Here is a 19553-nt window from a genome sequence, read left to right on the forward strand (position 1 = left end):
CTCCCTCCCACCCGACTCAGCCCTGCAAAAGCTTCTCTCAGTTATTATGTTCACAGCAAAACCATTACGCTTTTCTATTATGCTTTAAAGAAAAGAAAAAATCAAGTCCTTGAGGATTTAATTTGGACATCACGGTTTACCACCCTCATAGTAAGCATACAGTTGCTGCTGCTGAGCTGTGCTAAAATACATATTTTACTAAATGATGCTTTGTTTGCCTAAATGCCTAGCAAATTTGCACTCTATCCAAGACGCATCCTTTTATTCCTGTACTGCTTTTCCATTTGGCTTTATGTTCCCAGACATATGCTCATTATTGACTTCAGCAGCAAGGGGCCTTAGTGAAAGAAGCCCAGAAAACAACTTCAGAATGCTGGCTTGAAAACCACCACTTGAATAGATAGAGCAACTGTATGAGCCTACGCAACCCACAGTTGTCTGGGGATTGTTAAGTTCCAAACCGATCTTTTAGTTTGGGTAGAAAAAGGGTCTCAACTGTACCTTTACACTTATCAGAAGCTTTTTCTGAATGGGAAGCTATTTTAAAGATAGCGATGGTTATTAGCATAACCTTTATGGCTGCCACGCCGGAGGAAATTTTATGTGCGGACAAAATACTAATTCACAAAGACAAAGGAAGCAACCCAAGCAATCCAAAACGCAGTCTTTCCACGCAGCCTTGCAAATCATCACGTTAATACTAAAAGGTACAGCAACGCGTACCGTGTCTGGGCAGCACGATGCAAGGCAGCGGCGCTCACGCCGCCACTGAAATCCTCACCCTCTGCATTTTCTGGTTTAAGTTGTGACACCTTACCCATGTCACGCATGGACCCCCAGTGATGCAGAGGAGAAGGGACCAGTTTTACCTGTACTGTTCAACTGATTCAGCTCTTCTCTTCCCACACATCATCACACGGAGGGTTGCAGCACTAACTTTACTTTGTTCTCACATTGCACATATCCAAAGAGAGAAATCTGATGTGCTTTATAAGAAACCTATCCAGAGCTGCTGCAAACACACCCAGTGAGCAAATAAAAGTTGGTTCCACACAGACACTGGAAAGGGAGAGAAGCTTTGTGCACGCAATTTGACCATCTGCAGCAGTGGGCACAAGCCGGGCCTTTATCTACACATTTTATCCCCAGAAATATGAGTGCAATTATCTGTGAAAATAGTTTCTAAAAATAGCCCGTTCCTTACTACCACGATTCCCATTAACATAAAAAATTACCATGGCGTTGGCCACAGTTCATGAAACTATAATTGTTTGCGAACTGAAGAGCTTTTTAGCTCTAACGTTTAGGAAGTCTCCAAGAGAAGCTCGAGTAACTGTTTCAGAAGGACTGATCATTAAACACTGCCTAATCTGTTTCTATAAATGTGCCCGTGAAGAAAAAAAAAAAAAACAACAGAAGAAATTTTCAGAGGTAATGCTGGCTACCTGCCAATAACAGTGTTTCAATGAGACGTTTAGTAGGAACTGAAAGGAGAATCATTTACCCCACTAAACATTTCAGAGATATATTTAAAAACAGAGATAATTGTCTTCCCAAAAGAGTACAAAAATCAGTGGAGATCAGCAGTTTAAGCATCTTTTATTACATTTATTAAAAGCTCCTGATAGCGCTGTAATAAATTACCTTCATTATGAATTTCAACTCCTTAATAAAAATGAGAGCCCTCTGGAAAACTATCTCCTTATTTACAGCTAAAGGTGATACAACAGTATTTAAAGTTTTACAACACCAAATACATTACAGAGAGAAACAGTCATATCACCCGTTGCCTTACTTGACCACTATATTTCTCTCTGATGTTCACACGCCAAAATAAAGCCGTAGCCCTCTGCTTAACTTAAGCTTGGATGCATCAGGCATTTCACTAAAATTAGTCTATTTCTGATACATGCTTATTTAGCCATTCCTTCAGGAGAAAAAAAATACAGCCTGACACATGAGTGTAAGAAAAGGAATTTTCTACCAGACTAAAATAATTCAGCGATGGCATTTTATTTAAGAACCGTATGAATGGCTCTAATGAATCGAACCAAATCTCTTCAGTCTGATACTTGTCTCCAATACAGACTAGTAAATGGTCCTGCCTATGCTTTTCCCATCAGCTTTTTATTTATATGAGACTTCAGTTGGAAATGATGAGGCCAGAAAACCTCCCTACTGATCACCTCAAGGAAAAGGAAGGTTCTGCCAATGACTTGCTATGACACTTCCTCTGACCCTTCCCACACTTGAAACTTCTCATCTTCTGGCCCTCCTTCTTGTTCCTTTTCCCTTTTTCTGTTCCCCCAATTTATTTCATCTACATCGGGTCTTTCAAGTCATTTGAGATGGGCTTACAGACATCCCTTCTGAAGGACCAAAATGAACCACAACGGTAAACCATACATGGGAAAAGACCCCTAAAAAATAGAGCAAACAGCCCTGCCTTCTCCGTTAGTAAATGTTACTAGCTTAGCAGTATTTATACCAGAAGAGATCCAGCTTGTCGATGATACTATTGCTACTCAGTGACTCTGCAGAAACAGAATGAGGAATTAGCAACAGCATCCTGGGAATTCTTTAGCCTCCTAAAGTTTTTGCTTAAATCCAAAGTTCTGCTTGGTAGCCCCGTTGGCAAGTGTGATTCATGAATCCTCCCAACCATTTACCCCTAGAGTCACCTCATCCCTCTCGTGCTACAACAGCAAAGCTGAATGTTTATCGCGTTCCACAGAATGAGGTGTCTGCTCTGGTAACAATTCCATTATTCCCGCTGAGCCCTTGATTTATTCTAGCTATTATTCTAATTATTTTCTCCGACCACCTGCTACGTGAGGCACTGCAAAGCGGTCTTATCGGCTCTGCTTGCATTTGCTAGCTAGAAGCAGCAGAGTGCATGTGTGTGCACGCGTGCACGCTACCTGACACGAGGACACGGGCGGTGGGAGGGAGCCGAGGATGCTCCCTCCTGCAGCGTGTTCCCGTATTTGGAATGGGGTGAAAAGACCTGAAGGAGAAAGGAAATCCTCCGAGGCTATAAAAAGCATCTGTAGTAATGGGAAAAAAGGGGCATGCTGGGGGAAGGAAGGGTGGAGAAGCACAACATAACTGGTACATAGAACCAGTACATCCACTCTGGTTAAAAAAAGGAGCTGCAGTAATCTTTATACTGAAGACAGACAGAAGGGCAGCCACCTGCCCTCACTGTAAAAGGGACAATATGTACATATAATAAAAGATATATCTAATATTCTTACTCCTATCAATAAATTACAGTTTTGAATAATCATGAAAACACTTTCCAGGAGTACATTTGCTATACTCACATCAAACTTTGAAAACACAGATATGCTTGCAAAAGAGGAACTGATGGGCATCGGAGCTGCTGGATGGAAGAAGCAGGTAACACTTCAAAATCAATAGGTCATGAGGGACAGAAGCAATGTTACTCTTGAAACCATAATTACCTGTTCAATTTGAAGAAGCACCCAGTATTTTTAGTATGCAGTCAGCACAATCAGCAAGTTATTATCTTCCCAGGAGAAACCTCCACGTTTAATCTATCAACTGGTAATGGAGGCAGTGTTTAGACCTCCTTCTAAAGTCATCTGGGTCCCTTTTTGTCCTACCCTTCCCTGGCCTGAAAAGTGCACGACTAGAAAGGAAGTTAGAATCGCAGCAATTTATTTTCTCTAAGCTTATTTGGAACTACCAGAGAAGCAAAAATCTGTAAGGATCCCTGACAAGGCGCAGGTGTCTGTCCCCAAAAAGTCAGAGGTAGCTCATAGCAAGATACATATTTGTGTGATTTAGGAGAATAAAGAACCACAAACTGTGTAAAAGAGCACTCCTCCTCGCGAACAGCTTGGTGCTGTTGCAAGAACACAACAGATGCTCTCCTCTTGGTTCGTCTCTTTGTTCTCACATTAGTTTTATGCAATAGAAGTGTCTAAATATTTACCAGCGTGGACTAACATTTACACAGCACAACTTATAAGTTGTTTCCAACAACTCAAAGCTATGATAGAAAATTTTGGGTAGGAAACAGAGAGTGTACTCTCTAGCTGAATCCCCGGGAAAGGAGGCATTGCTATCTGCTGTACACTTCAATCACGTTTGCCAGTGCAGGGCTGTGGAAAAACAAAACAAAACGAACGGCTGTTTTCACCCTCTCCTCTCTCTTATTTAAGACAGAGCATCTTTTAAAAATAAATTATAAGGCATTTAAGATAGGATGAGAAGGGCTGAGGAGGAAGGGAAACGGAAAGGATGCCTCTTGTTTACCATTCCATCTTGAAACGTGTCACAGTGATCCACAACCTCTCCACTCTCGTTCCCTGCAGCTCCATCTCCTGAAAGGCACAGCGATCACTTAGCTGCCCATCAGCCTCGCGGCTGCCTCTTTCACGCAGGTTTCTCCGTGCACTGCCTGGTCTCAGAGTGCAGACCCTGTGCACCTCTCCAACACGTTCATTTTGGTTCCTCCTCCTCTCCCTTCTCAGACTTTCCTCTCTTTAAACCAACACCGGTATAATTCCTCTCCACGTTGCGGTGCCCGAGCACCTCTTCCCCAGCAGCCTGCCTCTCCGTGTCCTATTTCTCCTCCTCACTCTGCAGCATTCACACTGCTTCTTGAGGGCTTCATCCTCCACGCCGATTACTCATCCTCCAGCTCCTCATCTCTACACTCGCTGGCATCCAATCTTAATTTGATCTGCGAGTCCCGCTTCAAATTTCTGAACTCATTAACGACGTGTCGCTTGAGCTGGCCACCCCATCACCCTCTCTGCATTCTTAAATCCCCCTCCTAAGCTATCACCTGGTTTTCTTTTTTCCACGGCTTTGCATTTCTCTTGCCCTCCAGCCAGCTTTTTGGCCGATGCCAACCCCTCACACCAAAATTCTGATCTGGTCTTACCCCTTCTTTTTCTAAGACCAACGATTTCTTCAACAACAACGTGCAAATTCCTTCCTGCCATGTTCCAGAGCTGGCATACCACCAACTCTGATGTCCTCCCAGCTCCTAAAGCTGAGGCTTGTCCTGCAAAGATATTCTAGACAAGCTGACCTTCTCTACTCTGCTTTCTCCTCTTGCTTTTCTATGCTAACCTCTATTTTCCCAGCTTTTTTTTAATCCCCCCTTGCAATTCCAGCCTTTTTACCACATTCTTGTCCCCTCTTTCTGAGGACTTTGCCTTTTGCATCTGTGTTTTTTCTATTTCTGCAACAATTGTCAATAATAAATGGAGAAAATCCAGCAGGGCACTCCCCTTCCCCTGACAAGCAGGGGAGCCCTGCAGCCTGCACGTATCGCAGGCAGTTGAGCATCACTTGAAGTTAAGCAGTGCTGGAAGAGTACTTCCAGAGTGCTCGTGCGCTAAAAGAGGAGCAACTCCAGATCCTACCGTGGGAAAGCCTTAGCCATTTGTCACGGATAAGCAGCAGAGAATAGTAATAATTAAATAAAATAATCCTTTCTATAGAAGCTTGAAATTCTGCCTTAAATAATTCCTCCCTCTTCAGTTTTACATCTTGCAAATACTTGAGATTACTGTGTCCCCTTTGCTGGGTCTCATCCAAGGATAGCTCTTTAAATCTTTTAGTCGGTATTGCTGTTCTTCCGTCATAAATCCTCCCCAGCCCAATACTACTCCAAGTAATGACAGGCCCATAAAGAACCCAGAACTACAGCTGCTACTTCACTAGGTATTGAGTCGGGTTTTGCCATACCCCGCAGCACAAGTAATTATAGGAAAACACAGCTAATTTGATGTCCACTCCTACCCTCTCTCTCCCCTAGCATTATAAGAAAGTAATCCAGGAGCAACAGAGGCTGGGGCATGAATTTTGAGCTGAATTCACTTTCAGCTGTCACTGACTTCATCCTTCCTTTTCTGTGTGTTGCCTAATTGCTTTGCCCCAGACTTCTCACGTTGTCACATGAACGCAGTATTCACTAAGTGCCATCTATGTTTATGATGTGCTCGAGGAATCTGCACAAGATCGCTTGCAAAAAGCACCTACCACAGGTTTCAGAACTTCCTCCATGTGCGGTACAGCCGCATTCTGGATTGCTTCTTTCTGAAAGTGTCTGTCTGCGGCACACCAGGAAAAAACATTGTTTCCTGCCTGAACTTCTGATCAATACATTCTGTTGCGCTGATAGTTTTTTAGTGCCAGAAAGCACCCAGTCTGACCTTGCAGAGAAATATACCTGTGATTCCTACATCGTGACTGCAATTTCTGAACTATTTTAAAAAGACAACCCACTTGGACTTTAAAATAATGAGATCATGAAAAAAAATCTACCGCATTATCAGGTAAGGTGCTTAATTCCCTATGATGTTTACCATTTGCTCTTTATTTCTCATTTCAATTTCTCTAGAAATAATTTTATATTTTCTTCCACATCATTGATAACGCTATTGAGCGGCGCTGAGCCAAGAACAGAGATGCTATATAATACACCTATACACTCTACTTTGCAATTAATTACCTTCGAGATAGCATGCTTTTAACTTTGAAACATGCACTATTGTAAAGCCAAGGAAAGAAAACCATCTTGGAAAAAAGTAAGAGCCCTAGTTAGCATTGGAAGAGCTATATTCCACTGAGACCTGAGTGACTCAGTCTTTCAGGAGGCAAGGATATAATTTTCTGGATGAAGTAGTTCAACAAATCTTTCTTACCCTCCACCTTCAAAAATGAATTTTAAATTGTTTGTCCTTAAGAAATAATTCCGGCCCAGTTCCTAACTAATAGCTGAGCTAAGAAAGAGAGGCAGAATGAGATGGAACAGCTGGAACGAACCAGAAACTCCTGGTGATCCTAAGCCATACTCACAACAAACTGGTCCGTGTCCCTTTCAAGCCCCATGTTTGGTAAGTCGGGCATCATGTGTGCCACCACTTTGAAGCCAGCATCCTTGGCTAAGTGAAAGGACTCGCACACAGCCTTCACGGTGTGACCTCTGGGAAGAGAAAAGGAGAGATTTAGAGCCCCAGACACCCAAGAGAGGCAACCCAGGTCACACAGAAAAAGACACCTTTTGATATATTTAATTCAGATTATTTTCCAGGAAATGAGCAGGGATGAGTTTTTTTTATCAGTTTATCACCATCCAAGTCTGGGAACGTGGCTGCTATTAAGGTAAATTAAGCTAGTGGCTAAAAGCAGTCGGGTTTGCTGTTTCTGCAGCAGGTGAACCACCCCGAGAGTACAGCTTTCCAAACCCCAGCCTGAGAAACTTCCAAAAGCTGCTGAAATACCGTGTAAAGTGATGACACAAGGAGATGTCACAGCACAAGCTAGGACACACTGCACTGAAGACTCTGTATAATCAGAATAAACTATAACCAGAAACAAAAGCAACAGAAAAGGAGAAGGATGGGGGCTACGCAGAACCAGCTGGTTAGAAAATCGTCCTCACAAGAGGCTTGCCAAACTCCCAGGTACTCCCTTTAGAGCAAAAGGAACTCTTCACAGGTTCTGAGAGGTGTCAGACCTCCAAGACATAGACCGAACCGGGACTCGGGAAGGATTTCATGTTCTTCCCTGCCATTAAACCACACCAACTCAGGCTTGCACTGCAGGAGCTCGGAGAGAGTGGGAGCCTGCAGGGGCAAAGGCTGAATCACACCTCACTCATCAGCCTCTAGCAAACCTCTCCATCCTCCACGCTTCAGGAGCCTTCTTCTGCCTCCGCAACAGCGACCTCCCTGACTGTGAGCAGCTCCGGGGAGGTGCCCATCACACGGGATCAGTCTCCCCACGACGTCCTTGCTGTTGCTGTCGCCCAGCTGCGAGGGCTCTCCCGGCGCTGGCTGACACTTGCAGCCATTTCTGCCCCGTCAGCATCCGCCGCCGTCGTCCTCCCATGGCGCTCGCCCACCAGCTCACCCTGCCTCTTGGAATTCCTCGCCAACGGATCAGCTCAGCGGGCGGCTCTTCCTCTCCTCGAGAGTCTTCTGGATGAAAAATCGATGCCATCTGGGCATCTCCACGAACGCCTGCCTTCTGCCGAGACCTGATGTTAACCAAAGCAAACAGCCACTTCCCTTGTTTTAAGGACCTTTTCCTTTCTCTCCGCCGGTAGATCCTTCCTCTGTTAAACCCCTACCTGTATTTTTACAACTACAGTTTTATTAATGATTTTTTTCAGAAGTATTATGGTGTTTTTCCGAGACTGTTCAAGGACAGTATTACTCCAGACCTTGAGTAGCCTGAGGGGAGTAAATGGGAGACTTGCTTCATAAATAAAAATTATTTTCTTATTAGAAGTGGAATCTGAGCTGCATCAATAACTTGATTATTTGATGCCTAGATCTGTTCTTGAATATTTTTCTGCCTCACAGCCACCCAAAGCACTCAGAAACCTCACTAATGACTTATGGAACATAATAGAAAGTAATTTCCAAACAGTTAGCCTAATTGGTTGTAATCTGACATTTTGCTACAAGCAAAATATTAAAAGTTTGAAGCAAAACACATCCCCCACAAAGTAGGAGAACAGAAGCAAAATGAGGTCATTTCAGAAGAAAAAGAAAACTTGAATCACTCTTCTCTAAAACTATATGCCAATTCATTGTTCGGAAATGTTGGAGTGGGGCATATGAACCAACAGCCCGTGTTGGCTCTGCTGTGAGAGCCTGCAGCAAAGCCTTTTAGGAATTCTGCAAGCAGCTTTGAGAATGTCAAAAACATTTAAAAACATAATTCCATACAGGATTAGTTCTGAGTGAAATAGTCAGTAATATACTACTTCATTCTTCTTCTGATTCATCAGCAGGAAATCAAGGGTTCATTAGCAAATTCACAAGCCAGAAGTGACATGCGGCTCTGAATGATTTATGGCACCGGCTCTGATCTAACACAGAAACCACAGGAAACCCAAAGATGACTGCAGCGATCGCTAAGTGGAGCTTTACAGTTCCACTTTAGGATAGGGCACCTTTTGAAAGGAACTTGTGAAAAAAAAAAGATTTTAAAAGCTGAAAAGAAATGATTTATTAAATTTACAATGTGTCAGAAGTAACCAGTAGTGAATACAACTAGTCGAAAAGTAAGATCTAGCCCAGGATGGATCTTTTCCTTTGGAAAGCTCTGACATCTAGAGGAGGAAAATACCACCTATAAATGCGAGCTGTCTGCTCTTGGACTACTCAATAAATGGCTTTTCCAGTGCAGTAGCCTGACTGTTTCATAGTAGTGACGTCCTGAGCTTCCATGCACAAGCAAGACTACGGCTCAACCCGCAGGAAGAAACTCATTTGGGATTCTTACTTTAAGCCTCTAAAAGAAAATGTCCAACATTTTCAGTTTTGCACTACTGCCTTTAAGGTAGGTATTAACAAAAATGTGTTTTGCTTATTGAGCCATACTGCTTCTGTCGTTATCTATGATTACGGTTATTAAATGTCTTTGGTCGGTGACTGGAATATACAACGAAGGCAAGTTGTACAAATGTCAGATGTGAAAAAATGATCAAGAGAAGAATCACTTCTTTCAAAATATCACCAGAATTATCAGGAAAAAAAAAAGGAAGTACAATGAAAGAAAAAGATTAGCTTTCTTGCCTGTAAGGGATGGGATGAACAATGTATTGCACACTCTCCTACGTAGGACAGCTGTGCTTTTGGCCACAGGTCCAAGATGACAAGGAATAAATCACAGGCTTCTTCTGAACCTATTTTGCCAGCCCTAGACGTGTTGTAACCACAGAATGACTGGGGTTAATCCATCAACAGGTGCCGTTTCTCACTGTGTCTCACCCCCTGTACTTGCCATCGTCATTTCTCCTCTCCATGCTCAGCAGAATAAGGTGTCTGGTGCAGAGAGCAGGCTGTTTGCTGGCAAAGAGCCTCCCATAGATTACACTGCATTGTATCTGCTCGAGACTAAAGATTGTGAATTATGTAGGATGAGAATTACAAGTTCTCTCCGGGCACATTTTCTCCTTCACAATACTGCATTTATTTATGAAGCAACAACAACAACAAAAAGAGAGAAATGTACAATGCAGGAAAAGATCCTGAGTTTAAAATACTACAAATAACTCCATTTTGTTATAACATGGTCTACACAATGCCACAACAAATTCCATGAAGCCACTGCAGTTTATTACTTTTTCTTAACAGACATACGGCCACACAAGCAAGGAAACGAGCCAAATGTTTCAATATTTGATCTTAAATGGGTGTTCAAATAGGGCTGCTGTTCCGGAGCATTTCAAAAAGCATACCACGAGCATTGCAAGTTCCTTCTCACCTGTTGGTGTCCCTGGCCACGTCCTCATACACGCTCTGCACTCCGATCTCCAGCCTCGTGCAGCCGTAGGACAACATGTCACTTAGATGCCGCTTCAGGCAGTAATCGGGCCGGGTCTCTATTGTTATCCCGATGCATTTTGTCAGGCTTCGTTCCGAGTACCTGCAACAAAAACCATCCTCTATTAAAACTGTGAAGCTGTCGTAGGTGACCAGAGAAGTTTCCAATGTCTTCCAGGTGAGTTCTTTGCAGTCTCCATCAGAATTAAAGTCCAGGTTTAAAAAACGATGATCCCAGCTGGCAGGGGGCTGCCGACCTTACTCCAACACGCGCCTGAAACAACACATGAATACACACGGTAGTAAAGGGCTGGGGTTTGCTGTGCACAGAAGAGCTGACCTTGGTACAGCCTTGCAGGGTGTTTTTAAACAACACCAGCTCGGTAGACGCTTGCAGAACAGAGTGAGCCTTCGGTACTCAGCATCGCCCGAGCAAAAGGGGAAGTCCGAGTAGGAGATGAGAATTGGGTTTGGTTTTGGGGATGGAGCAAGGATGGTGTGAGCACTCGTTCCCACTTACAACCACAGAGGATCTCACGTTAGGGAGATTTTGGTATAGCAGGGACATTTTTGATCAATTCCTACAGCACACAGATAGACCGCAGGGATTAGGACCAGAGCCAGCCATGATCTGAAAACATACAAGCCATGAAAAACTACACAAATCATCGCCTTTCTGAGCCAGTCGCAGGCTCTCAGCTTCACTGAGTCCAACACTGAAACAGAGCTCACTGGTAGCCTTTTTCCCTCCTCTCCCCCATTTATCACTGGATGTCTACCAGAGACTAATTGTTCCAGCCAGTGTAAAAATCCTCTACTGACGACAAATGGTAAGTTATTGACCTACGAGGGAGTAAAACAAAGGAAAAAGGAATCCAAAGCTGCCTTGAACCAAAGTTCGCGACAGGAAACCATAAATCAAGACGAACTCCTACACCACCAACAGAGATGATATTCACTTCCATTTAAGAACCATTTCACATACCCCCCCCACCCAGTAGTCACCTTTCCTGCAGAATACGGTGGTTGTGTAAGAGGACTGCAGCACAGGGCAGAAGATTTACAGCAAGAAGAATGAAACTTCCTCTTCTGAAGCCATTTGAAACTGCGGAGGTAATCTGGATAGTTCCCAAATTGCGATGTGGGCAGGATTAACGGCTGCCCTCCGAGAAGAGCATCGGTCTCTTTAATGCTCCCCAATGATGAAGATCTCGGTATTCATATTAAATGTTGCTGGAAAGAGGACACCTTGAGTAAGAGAGAGACGTTACGCTGATACCTGAAAGAGCACTGCACACCACAAGCCACCAGGATGACTAACTTCAGTTCTTTATTAGGTAGTTTATAAGGATTCATCACCTGGTTTCTGGCCCTGGATGGCTGGAGACTTCTGAGTCAAAATAAAGCTCCGGAGAGTCTAACTTTTAGCATGGCGGAGGTCCAATTTGACCAAAAAGAGGAAAAAAAAAGGCAAAAAAACAGGTAGATTCAGACTCATGGGCAAAACTTCCATTCAAACTGATACAGCCTAAGATATTGGGGGGGGGGGGGGTAGACAATAATGGCTGTCAAAATAAGCATCTTTAAAAAAAACACAACATAAAACATTTCAGAGTTTGTGGCTCACTGATCTGACAGACTAACAGAACAAGTGTTTATCGTGCCAAGAAAAACACTGCCAATGTGCGATTCATTAACATCAGCCTAAAAATATGCTCACTTTTAAAGACGCCGTGTTTTGCAAGAATTAAAGAGAGAAATTTTAGCTAAGGGAAAAAAAAAATAAGTCACCGGATAACTCAGCCATCGTGCCAGAGGGGACGTGCTTGTATTAAGCACCTGCAATCATGGCTGGAAATACAGAGGGGAGACAAAAGTAATTATATTTCCCCCCCTGGAGCAAATTTATAGCTGAGTTATAAGATGCTGAATCTAACGAACACCAGCAGACCCCAAAATGATAACACCTACTGAGGGCACCGACAGGGTTTCAGTATGGTGCCAGGGCTGGCAAAATTCTCTTGTCCAATTCAATGCTGGAAAGAGACACGTGTCTTAACTATGTTTTATTATTTATTTTACGTTTTATTTATTATTTTATGCAGCGGACAGGTAGAGCACAGCCTAACACTTTGCTTTATTAACATAAAAGCTTGAATCAAGTGGTCCCCCTTTAATTAAGACTACAAACTTCCTTCAACTAACTGGAAAGGAGAAAGAAGCACGCGATCGTCAGCCATCCACCGAAGGCACTTCTGGCAACATATTTTTATCATTTCCTGAGTAGAGGAGAATAAACTTGACTTCTCTGCTCCCTTTTCGTGACTTTTGAACTTGAAACACTCGTTTGGATATTCACCATTTTTTCCATTTGCAAAAAGAGCGGCTCTATTCCACTTGAAATGTAATCCTAAAACTAAGGGAAGGCACAAATAGCAAGATTACGAATTAAGAAGCCAAACAGAGAGCACCAGAAGTGGACATCGATTAAAATCTTTACTAGATTTATGTAACCTGGTGTTGGATGGAAGGAGTAATCAATCAGTACCCATAAAAACTGTAGCAATTATTATTATGCCGCATACAGCTGCATTACACAACTAAGATAATTTTTTTCATTTTTAGACAAATAGACCTGCCAGTATTTAACGTTGAAGCTCACCGTTTCCCTATGCATGGCCAACACCTCCGTTGCCAGCCAGGCTTTCATAGAAAGGGCCAACAGTGAGCTATAAAAGAGAGCTTGGGGGCCTTAAAAAGGCAGAAAATACTATTTAGAAGGTTATCTACTAAGTGTTGGATTTAGACTGAGACAGAGACTGATTTTTTTTTTTAAACCAGCATGGCAGTATTTCTTATTTCAAAACACTGTCAGGATCTGAGACAAATGTTTACCAGCCAACAGAGAAAAAGAAATGACAAACTGATATATACTTGACTAATACTTTACTTATTTTTTTTGAGTGGAGAAAGCTTTTTTTTTTAAAAAAAGTATATCTTTGAAATCTAATCCTGATTTGTGGATCTCAAGTCACATTTTTTTAGTTTTTATTATTAAGCAATGATTTCTGTAACGATTTGCAGTAGATTAGCTATTTCAAGACTGACTTTGCTTATTGCCTACCTCTTCCTGGGTCTTTCCCGATGGAGCTGCCTGCCTCATCCAGCAGCAGACCCACACTGGTCTTCCTTTGCTGACAAGGTACCTATGGAAGTGAAGTCCTTCTTGTTGCTCTGCAGTCCCTTGGAGTTTCAGCTCCAGCTAAGCTTTCCTCGTGCCCTCCTTGCCTGCTTGTATCCCTCCTGGGTATCCCATACCACATACAGAAATCCCCCAAATTAACTGTGCTCCACTATATTGCAGGTATCAGGGTGTCAGACTACACTGAAGAAGTTTTGTGTATCATTCATTACATTCAAGGATTAAAACATACACTTTTTTTTTGCCTTTTCTCAGCACTATCTCCAGTTTTTAAGCATTCTTCTTGTTGCCTTTGATATCAAAAACAGCCACAGAACTTTGCAGACACACCAGTGCTAAATCCAGATGGAATATGATTTGCCTATTCCTATCCAATTTACCACTATTTATACAGTCAAGGGTAATTTGGCTGCTGAATCATACAGAAAGCTCATGATAATGTGACTTAACTCCTAAATCTTTTCTAGATATTTCGCCGCTTCTCGGAATAGAATCCTGCCCCATTCCTAGAAAAACAGCTTTATTTTTTTCCCATAACAAAGTACCCAACTTGCTCGTATACAACATGCTATGGAATACAGATGAATCCCTTCTTTGCCCATCTCCAATATTGATAGCATCTGCCAACCCTCAGAAATTACTATTTTAACACAAATATTAAACGCGAGGCCCAGAGGCAAAAACAACAGAATCCTATTAGAAACCATTCAGGTCAATGACAATAATTTTCTGCAATGTCTGTTTTGAAAATCAATGTAATGAGTGACATGTTGTTCTAGTCTCTATTTTAACGTCAAAATATCTCACTCCAGCCAAATCTCTTGGAGAAGTTTAAGCACGTTACGCTCAACTTTTCCAAAACCCCGTAAGCTCGCTAACAGGATCCAGTAACTTATCGTGATAATGGAAATGATGGATTTGACTTCCCTCAATCTTTAAAAATAACAGACATCTAGCCACATATCCTGCAGGAATGGCACGCTAGCCAAGGCACACATTAAGAGGGAACAGACGCGATCCAAGCAGGCAGACAGGCTGAAAGCAGATAGCTATAGCTCTGAAAAGAGTGACTGCAGGATACTTGGTCACAAGAGGTTAAGATGACCTTGCTGATGACTAAGGCAAACAAAACTATTATTAACTGAAGACCAAAAGAAGTAAAACACAGAAAGTCCTGAAAAATGAGATGAGCCCAACGAGCCGAAAATTGCACCCAATTTTGTGGTCTTGTATGTACAAGCGGAGCAGGTTTGCAGGTTCATTCTGGTGTTAAATGTTTGTGATCTGGATTTCTTCCAGAATCTGAGGCTGGAAATGGATTTTATCTTCTCAAGCAGCAACAAACACCTCATGGTATTTCACCTCCTTCCATGGAACAGTCTTAGTGCTCCACCTTCAAGATTTCCTTTGGCTTTTGAAGTCACGTTGGAATGTCCTGGAGGCACCTTTTGGGGGACTGTTGGGTTGGGTGAGTGGTTCTACATCCCTCCCTTCCTTCCCTACAGACAGGTACACCTACAAACTTCTTGCTTTTTATCTGTAGTACAGCAGTGCTGAGGAATCCCAAATAAGAATCCAAAATCTGTCACGCTCTAAGAGCAATCAGAAATCAAGATAAGTATACAGCACAAGATGACAGTGGGGCAAATTTAATAACAGACTAACCACAGAGATGAATTATACAAATGAAAGAGATGCTAAGCCATACAAATGAAGCAAATGAGATCCAAACAAACCTTACGATTAGCACAGACATAGCTAGTATAAAGTCAGTTTTCTGCATGATTACAGAACTGTCTGAATCAAGACGAGGCACAAGAAAGACTATTAATTTTAATCATTAGAGAATAATTGAGTGGATTTGCAGAGAAAGCCAGTACATAAAACAGACCTTCAAATCAGAATCTGCCTCTTAAATAGGCAGGGATTTTAGATCAAAAAAGCACCTCGCTCTCCACCAGACACAGCAGTTTCACATAGGCTTGCAGGTACTTTCTCATTTAGAGAAAAAACAGATGGCACAGTCCTGACATAAGAAAACCTCTTTTAACAAAGCCTCTGTTCTCTCTCATTTCAACTCTGGTCTAGAGACAAAAGTCTCATCAGCTCCGAGACCCGAACATCAAAGAATCAATTACCTACGAGCCATCCCACAGCAGCATCCAAACTCCCTGGCTGGGATCGGCGGCAGGATGCCAGACAATACAAGAAGACTTGCCTTGTCCCAGGAAGCTCAGAAAAGAAAAACTGTGAGAATCAAGCGAGTTAACACTGTGTACGCAGCATGGTCATCGCATGCCTTTAAACCATTTATCTGCTTTACAGATTTCTAAGTAGGAGACTACCTAAAGAGGAGGTAAACAGAAAGGCAAAAGAGCAGAAAAAGACACAAAAAGCAGCTGAAGCAGCTGAAGGGCAGCACCAAAGAGAAACAATCACCGAGAGCAAGAAGTTTTGAGGTGAACATGGCTATAGGGAAGGAAGGGAGGGATGCAGAGCAACTCACCCAGCCCAACAGTCCCCCAAAAGGTGCCTCCAGGACGTTTCAATGTGACTTCAAAAGCCAGATAAAACCTTCTTAAGGTGGAGTAAATAATGATGTTGCTCGCATTACTTGATCAGCATTGTTGCTCATGCGTTACCCAGCAGCAGCGATTTCCACACAATATGGTGCTCTGAGCTCTTACACGTCCCAGTCGGCAGTCCCAGCTCGGCTAGAAAGGGAAAACGATGAGCACCGCTGCTCATCTACCCTCAGCCTGCTCCAAGGAAAATTAAATATGAAATCCTGCCTTAGGAGAGATGCTCAGAGCCTTGCGGGAAGAGGAAAGTGTTGGAGGGCTGGGTGGGAAATGAAGAATTTTAATCAGGGACAAAAGGAGCCCTCAGCAGAAGGCTGCTGGCCTCCAAGTTTAGCTTGGAGCAACGATGACCGCGAAGTTGAGCAACAACGGCTGCGAATGTCCAGCATCTCAAATAAGCGTGACTTCTTCCCAAAAAAGCACTTCTTGTGCCCTTGAATTTAAGGGAGCATCGCCCAAAAGGAACCCTAAACCACACGTGTGCAAGGCAGACGATGACGTCTACGCACACGGAATCATGCCAAAAGTCACACCCCGGCTTTCTGAAGAAGAGGCTGCTGATAACAAAGCACACCAGCACCTTCTGCATCCTCACCCGTTACATAAATGGCCTCCTTTTTCCCGATCCCTACTAGCTGCGCTTTTATTACCACGCCGCTCTCTGAGACGCAGCTAGCAATAATTAATTCAACAGCTACAATTTCCTGCTAGCAAACAGGACAGGTGGCATCTTACTCACCAGACGGGGTTCAAAAGTTGCATTTTTGATGATTGCCCAGAGCAGGTATTTCTGAAAGCTCAAATGCCAGTTATTTGGCTTTCTGCAGCTCCCTTTTTATTACAACATTTCAGAGTTTTCTTTATCACCGCCACCGCGAGTATGACAGACTGCTTTGGTTTCTTAACAGCGTCAGGTCCCCAAGGTTCAGCTCTCAGGCACTGAAATCTTACATTTACCTAAAATACAGTAATTTATTGGGTAAAATATAACTTCCCGATTTTGATAAAGTAACAGTATTTATACCTGCTAAAAGATAAGTGAGAACGAATCTTTCTTTCCCCCCGAAACGCCACTAACAGTTAAGTCACACGTAAACACGCTCCCTCCTGCTGGGTAACCCGTGTGAAATCCAGGATAGGGTCTGCGTTTAAAATAGCATCTGTTCTGAAGAAAAAAACCCCAGAACTTACTGGTTTGCTCTCTTTCTTAATTTGTTTACCAAGCTGCAGCCACAATGAATGGATCTGACATCAGAAAACCCTCGGAAGAAAAAGCTCAGCACGAGCAGAGGCAGCCCACCTACGTTAAGGCACTGTGGACCCACCCCGAACAGGGCTGTTGGCACTGAGTAATTAACCGCCTGGCTCTAACGAAGGGGAGGGAACGATACTGGCTCTGGAGGGAAGGACGGGGGGGTTCCGTGGTTTATTTTTGTACCATTCACAGCTTTCACAGAGCACCAGCGCGTGAAGGAGCTCCGGGCAGGGAGGCTGGAGAGAAGGACCTCCACTTGGGCAATGCTGGCTTCATACACACACAATTATTTCAAAAGCCACCGCGTGTCCTCAGAGGGCACACGAGCAGGGCCTGGAAGGTTTTTCTTAGCTCAGGAGGTAAAAAAAAAAAAAAAAAGGACACGGAACAGGAACCCCGGCAGGACCTTCTAACATCGGCGGTTGATTTTGTAAGCCAGCTCCCATCCATCAAGTTGGAGGCAACGGCAATATAGATAATGTTTGTTGTTTTTTCCCTGCAACAAGTTATTAGCAAGCTGTAAGCGAAAATACCAGGACGAATAAGCATATGCTAAAGCGAAATGTTTCAAACAAGAAAAATCGCAGATGCACGGTTCTACCCGGAGCAAAGCTGCAACTTCTGCTTTACCTCTGTCAAAGCTAAAGGTTTAGGGGGAAAAAAAAACACTGAAATAAGCCTTAAATGGGAAGGAGAGTGCTTATCTCATCCTCCCTTATGCTAGCTCTTTGCCCTTCTCAAACCTGGTCCTGGTCTTCTCCATGCTTCTCAGGATTTTATAGAGCCTCTACGATACCACTCTACGATGTTTTCCCCAGTTCTACAGTGTCATTCTCCTCCCTCCCTCCCTGATTTTTAAAACGAACTGAACACAGTTCAAGCTGTGAAGACATTGCCGAATTATGCAGCAGCATAACAATATTTCCCATTTCGCTCCCTGTTCCCTTCATTACGATCCCTCACACTGAGCTGGTCTTGTAACTAAAACCGAGCATCAAGGCTGGGTTTCTCACCGTCACCTACTACGACTTTAAAGCTTTCTTCCTGGGTGCCATCAGCCAACTTGGAGCTCACTGTCCTGTAGGAAAATAAGGAGAACTCTTATTTTTACACACATTGCTCTTCCTCTGCATTGATTTTCCCCTGGCCCCTCACCACCCACCCACTCAGCATGGTGAAGGTCTTCTACAGTTCTCTGCTGGCAGCTCATTGCTACTGCTCCACATAATCCAGCACCACAGTAAATGGTGTCAGCAACCCTTTTCAGATTATTTACGCATCCCTCTACCAGATTCCAACACAGACTCCGCTGGGGCACCTCTAATGACTTCCCTCTCTTGTGAAAATGGACCTGTTCCCTCTCCCAACTTCCTTCAGTCCTTAATGCATGCAAGACTTTCAGTCTTATCCCGTAATTTTTTAGGATGCTTTGGTGAAAGAGCTCACTTTCGGAAATCCAGGTAGTTTCACCTATTTGTCAGACGCTTCAAAGGCACCCACTACAGCCTAGAAGTTTCGTTGAGCCAGAGGAAAAGAGCCCATCTGCCCTAGGATGAAAACTTGTACCAAGAAAACAAGAACCTCTCTCTCATTCTACACAAGGAGGAGGTGGTTTGCTGTTTTAGCAGGTGAGACAACAAAAAAAGTTACCCTAATAAAGACACTGAGGTCCAACACATCAGGGTATTTACTGAGAGCAAAACACAACTTTTCCCAAGATGTTGGCAAGAAGAAAATAGGTAATTTCCTTGTAAAATGTCCACTTCTTAAGCCCATACCCAATCTATCAGATGAGGAGTGTACATAATTCCCCTCAATATGAGCCGGATACTTTGAATTGCAGAGTAATATATGAATGCCAGTAAAAAACCACATGCGTTGTATACATAGAAGATGCAACTAGTCCTACAAGCCATGCTGATCATTCCAGCTTGGATTTCAGCAGCCAAGACAGTTCAATGAGCGGGTCAAACCATAGGTGGGCTACCCGTGCACTCAACCAGCTATTCCAAAACCCCTATCCTTGCTTCCAGGATGCTAGCACGGCCTTTACGCCTCCTTTGATTACCATTAATAGCACTTGGAAATGGCAACCAGAGAAAAGAATCCATGAATCCTGAAAGACTTCAGACAGAACTGCAAAATGAGCTACAAAAGAAGAGATTCAGGTAATCAGAAGGTTGAAGGCG

At 43.3% G+C, this 19553-nt stretch overlaps 1 protein-coding gene across 1 annotated transcript in view; it reads right to left on the bottom strand.

Annotated features, from left to right (window-relative positions):
• ELP3 (elongator acetyltransferase complex subunit 3) overlaps positions 1 to 19553 on the bottom strand; it is an 84698-nt gene that overhangs the window by 45613 nt on the left and 19532 nt on the right. The window contains exons 8-9 of the mRNA XM_083831733.1: positions 10267 to 10428; positions 6844 to 6970 (exon numbers count right to left, since the gene is read on the bottom strand). Of these exons, the coding sequence (XP_083687859.1) occupies positions 6844 to 6970; positions 10267 to 10428 (289 nt within the window). The remainder of the gene's footprint in view (positions 1 to 6843; positions 6971 to 10266; positions 10429 to 19553) is intronic.

This window comes from Anser anser, assembly GCF_964211835.1.
Source record: "Anser anser genome assembly, chromosome: 3".
In the NCBI taxonomy this organism is placed as follows: Eukaryota; Metazoa; Chordata; class Aves; order Anseriformes; family Anatidae; genus Anser; species Anser anser.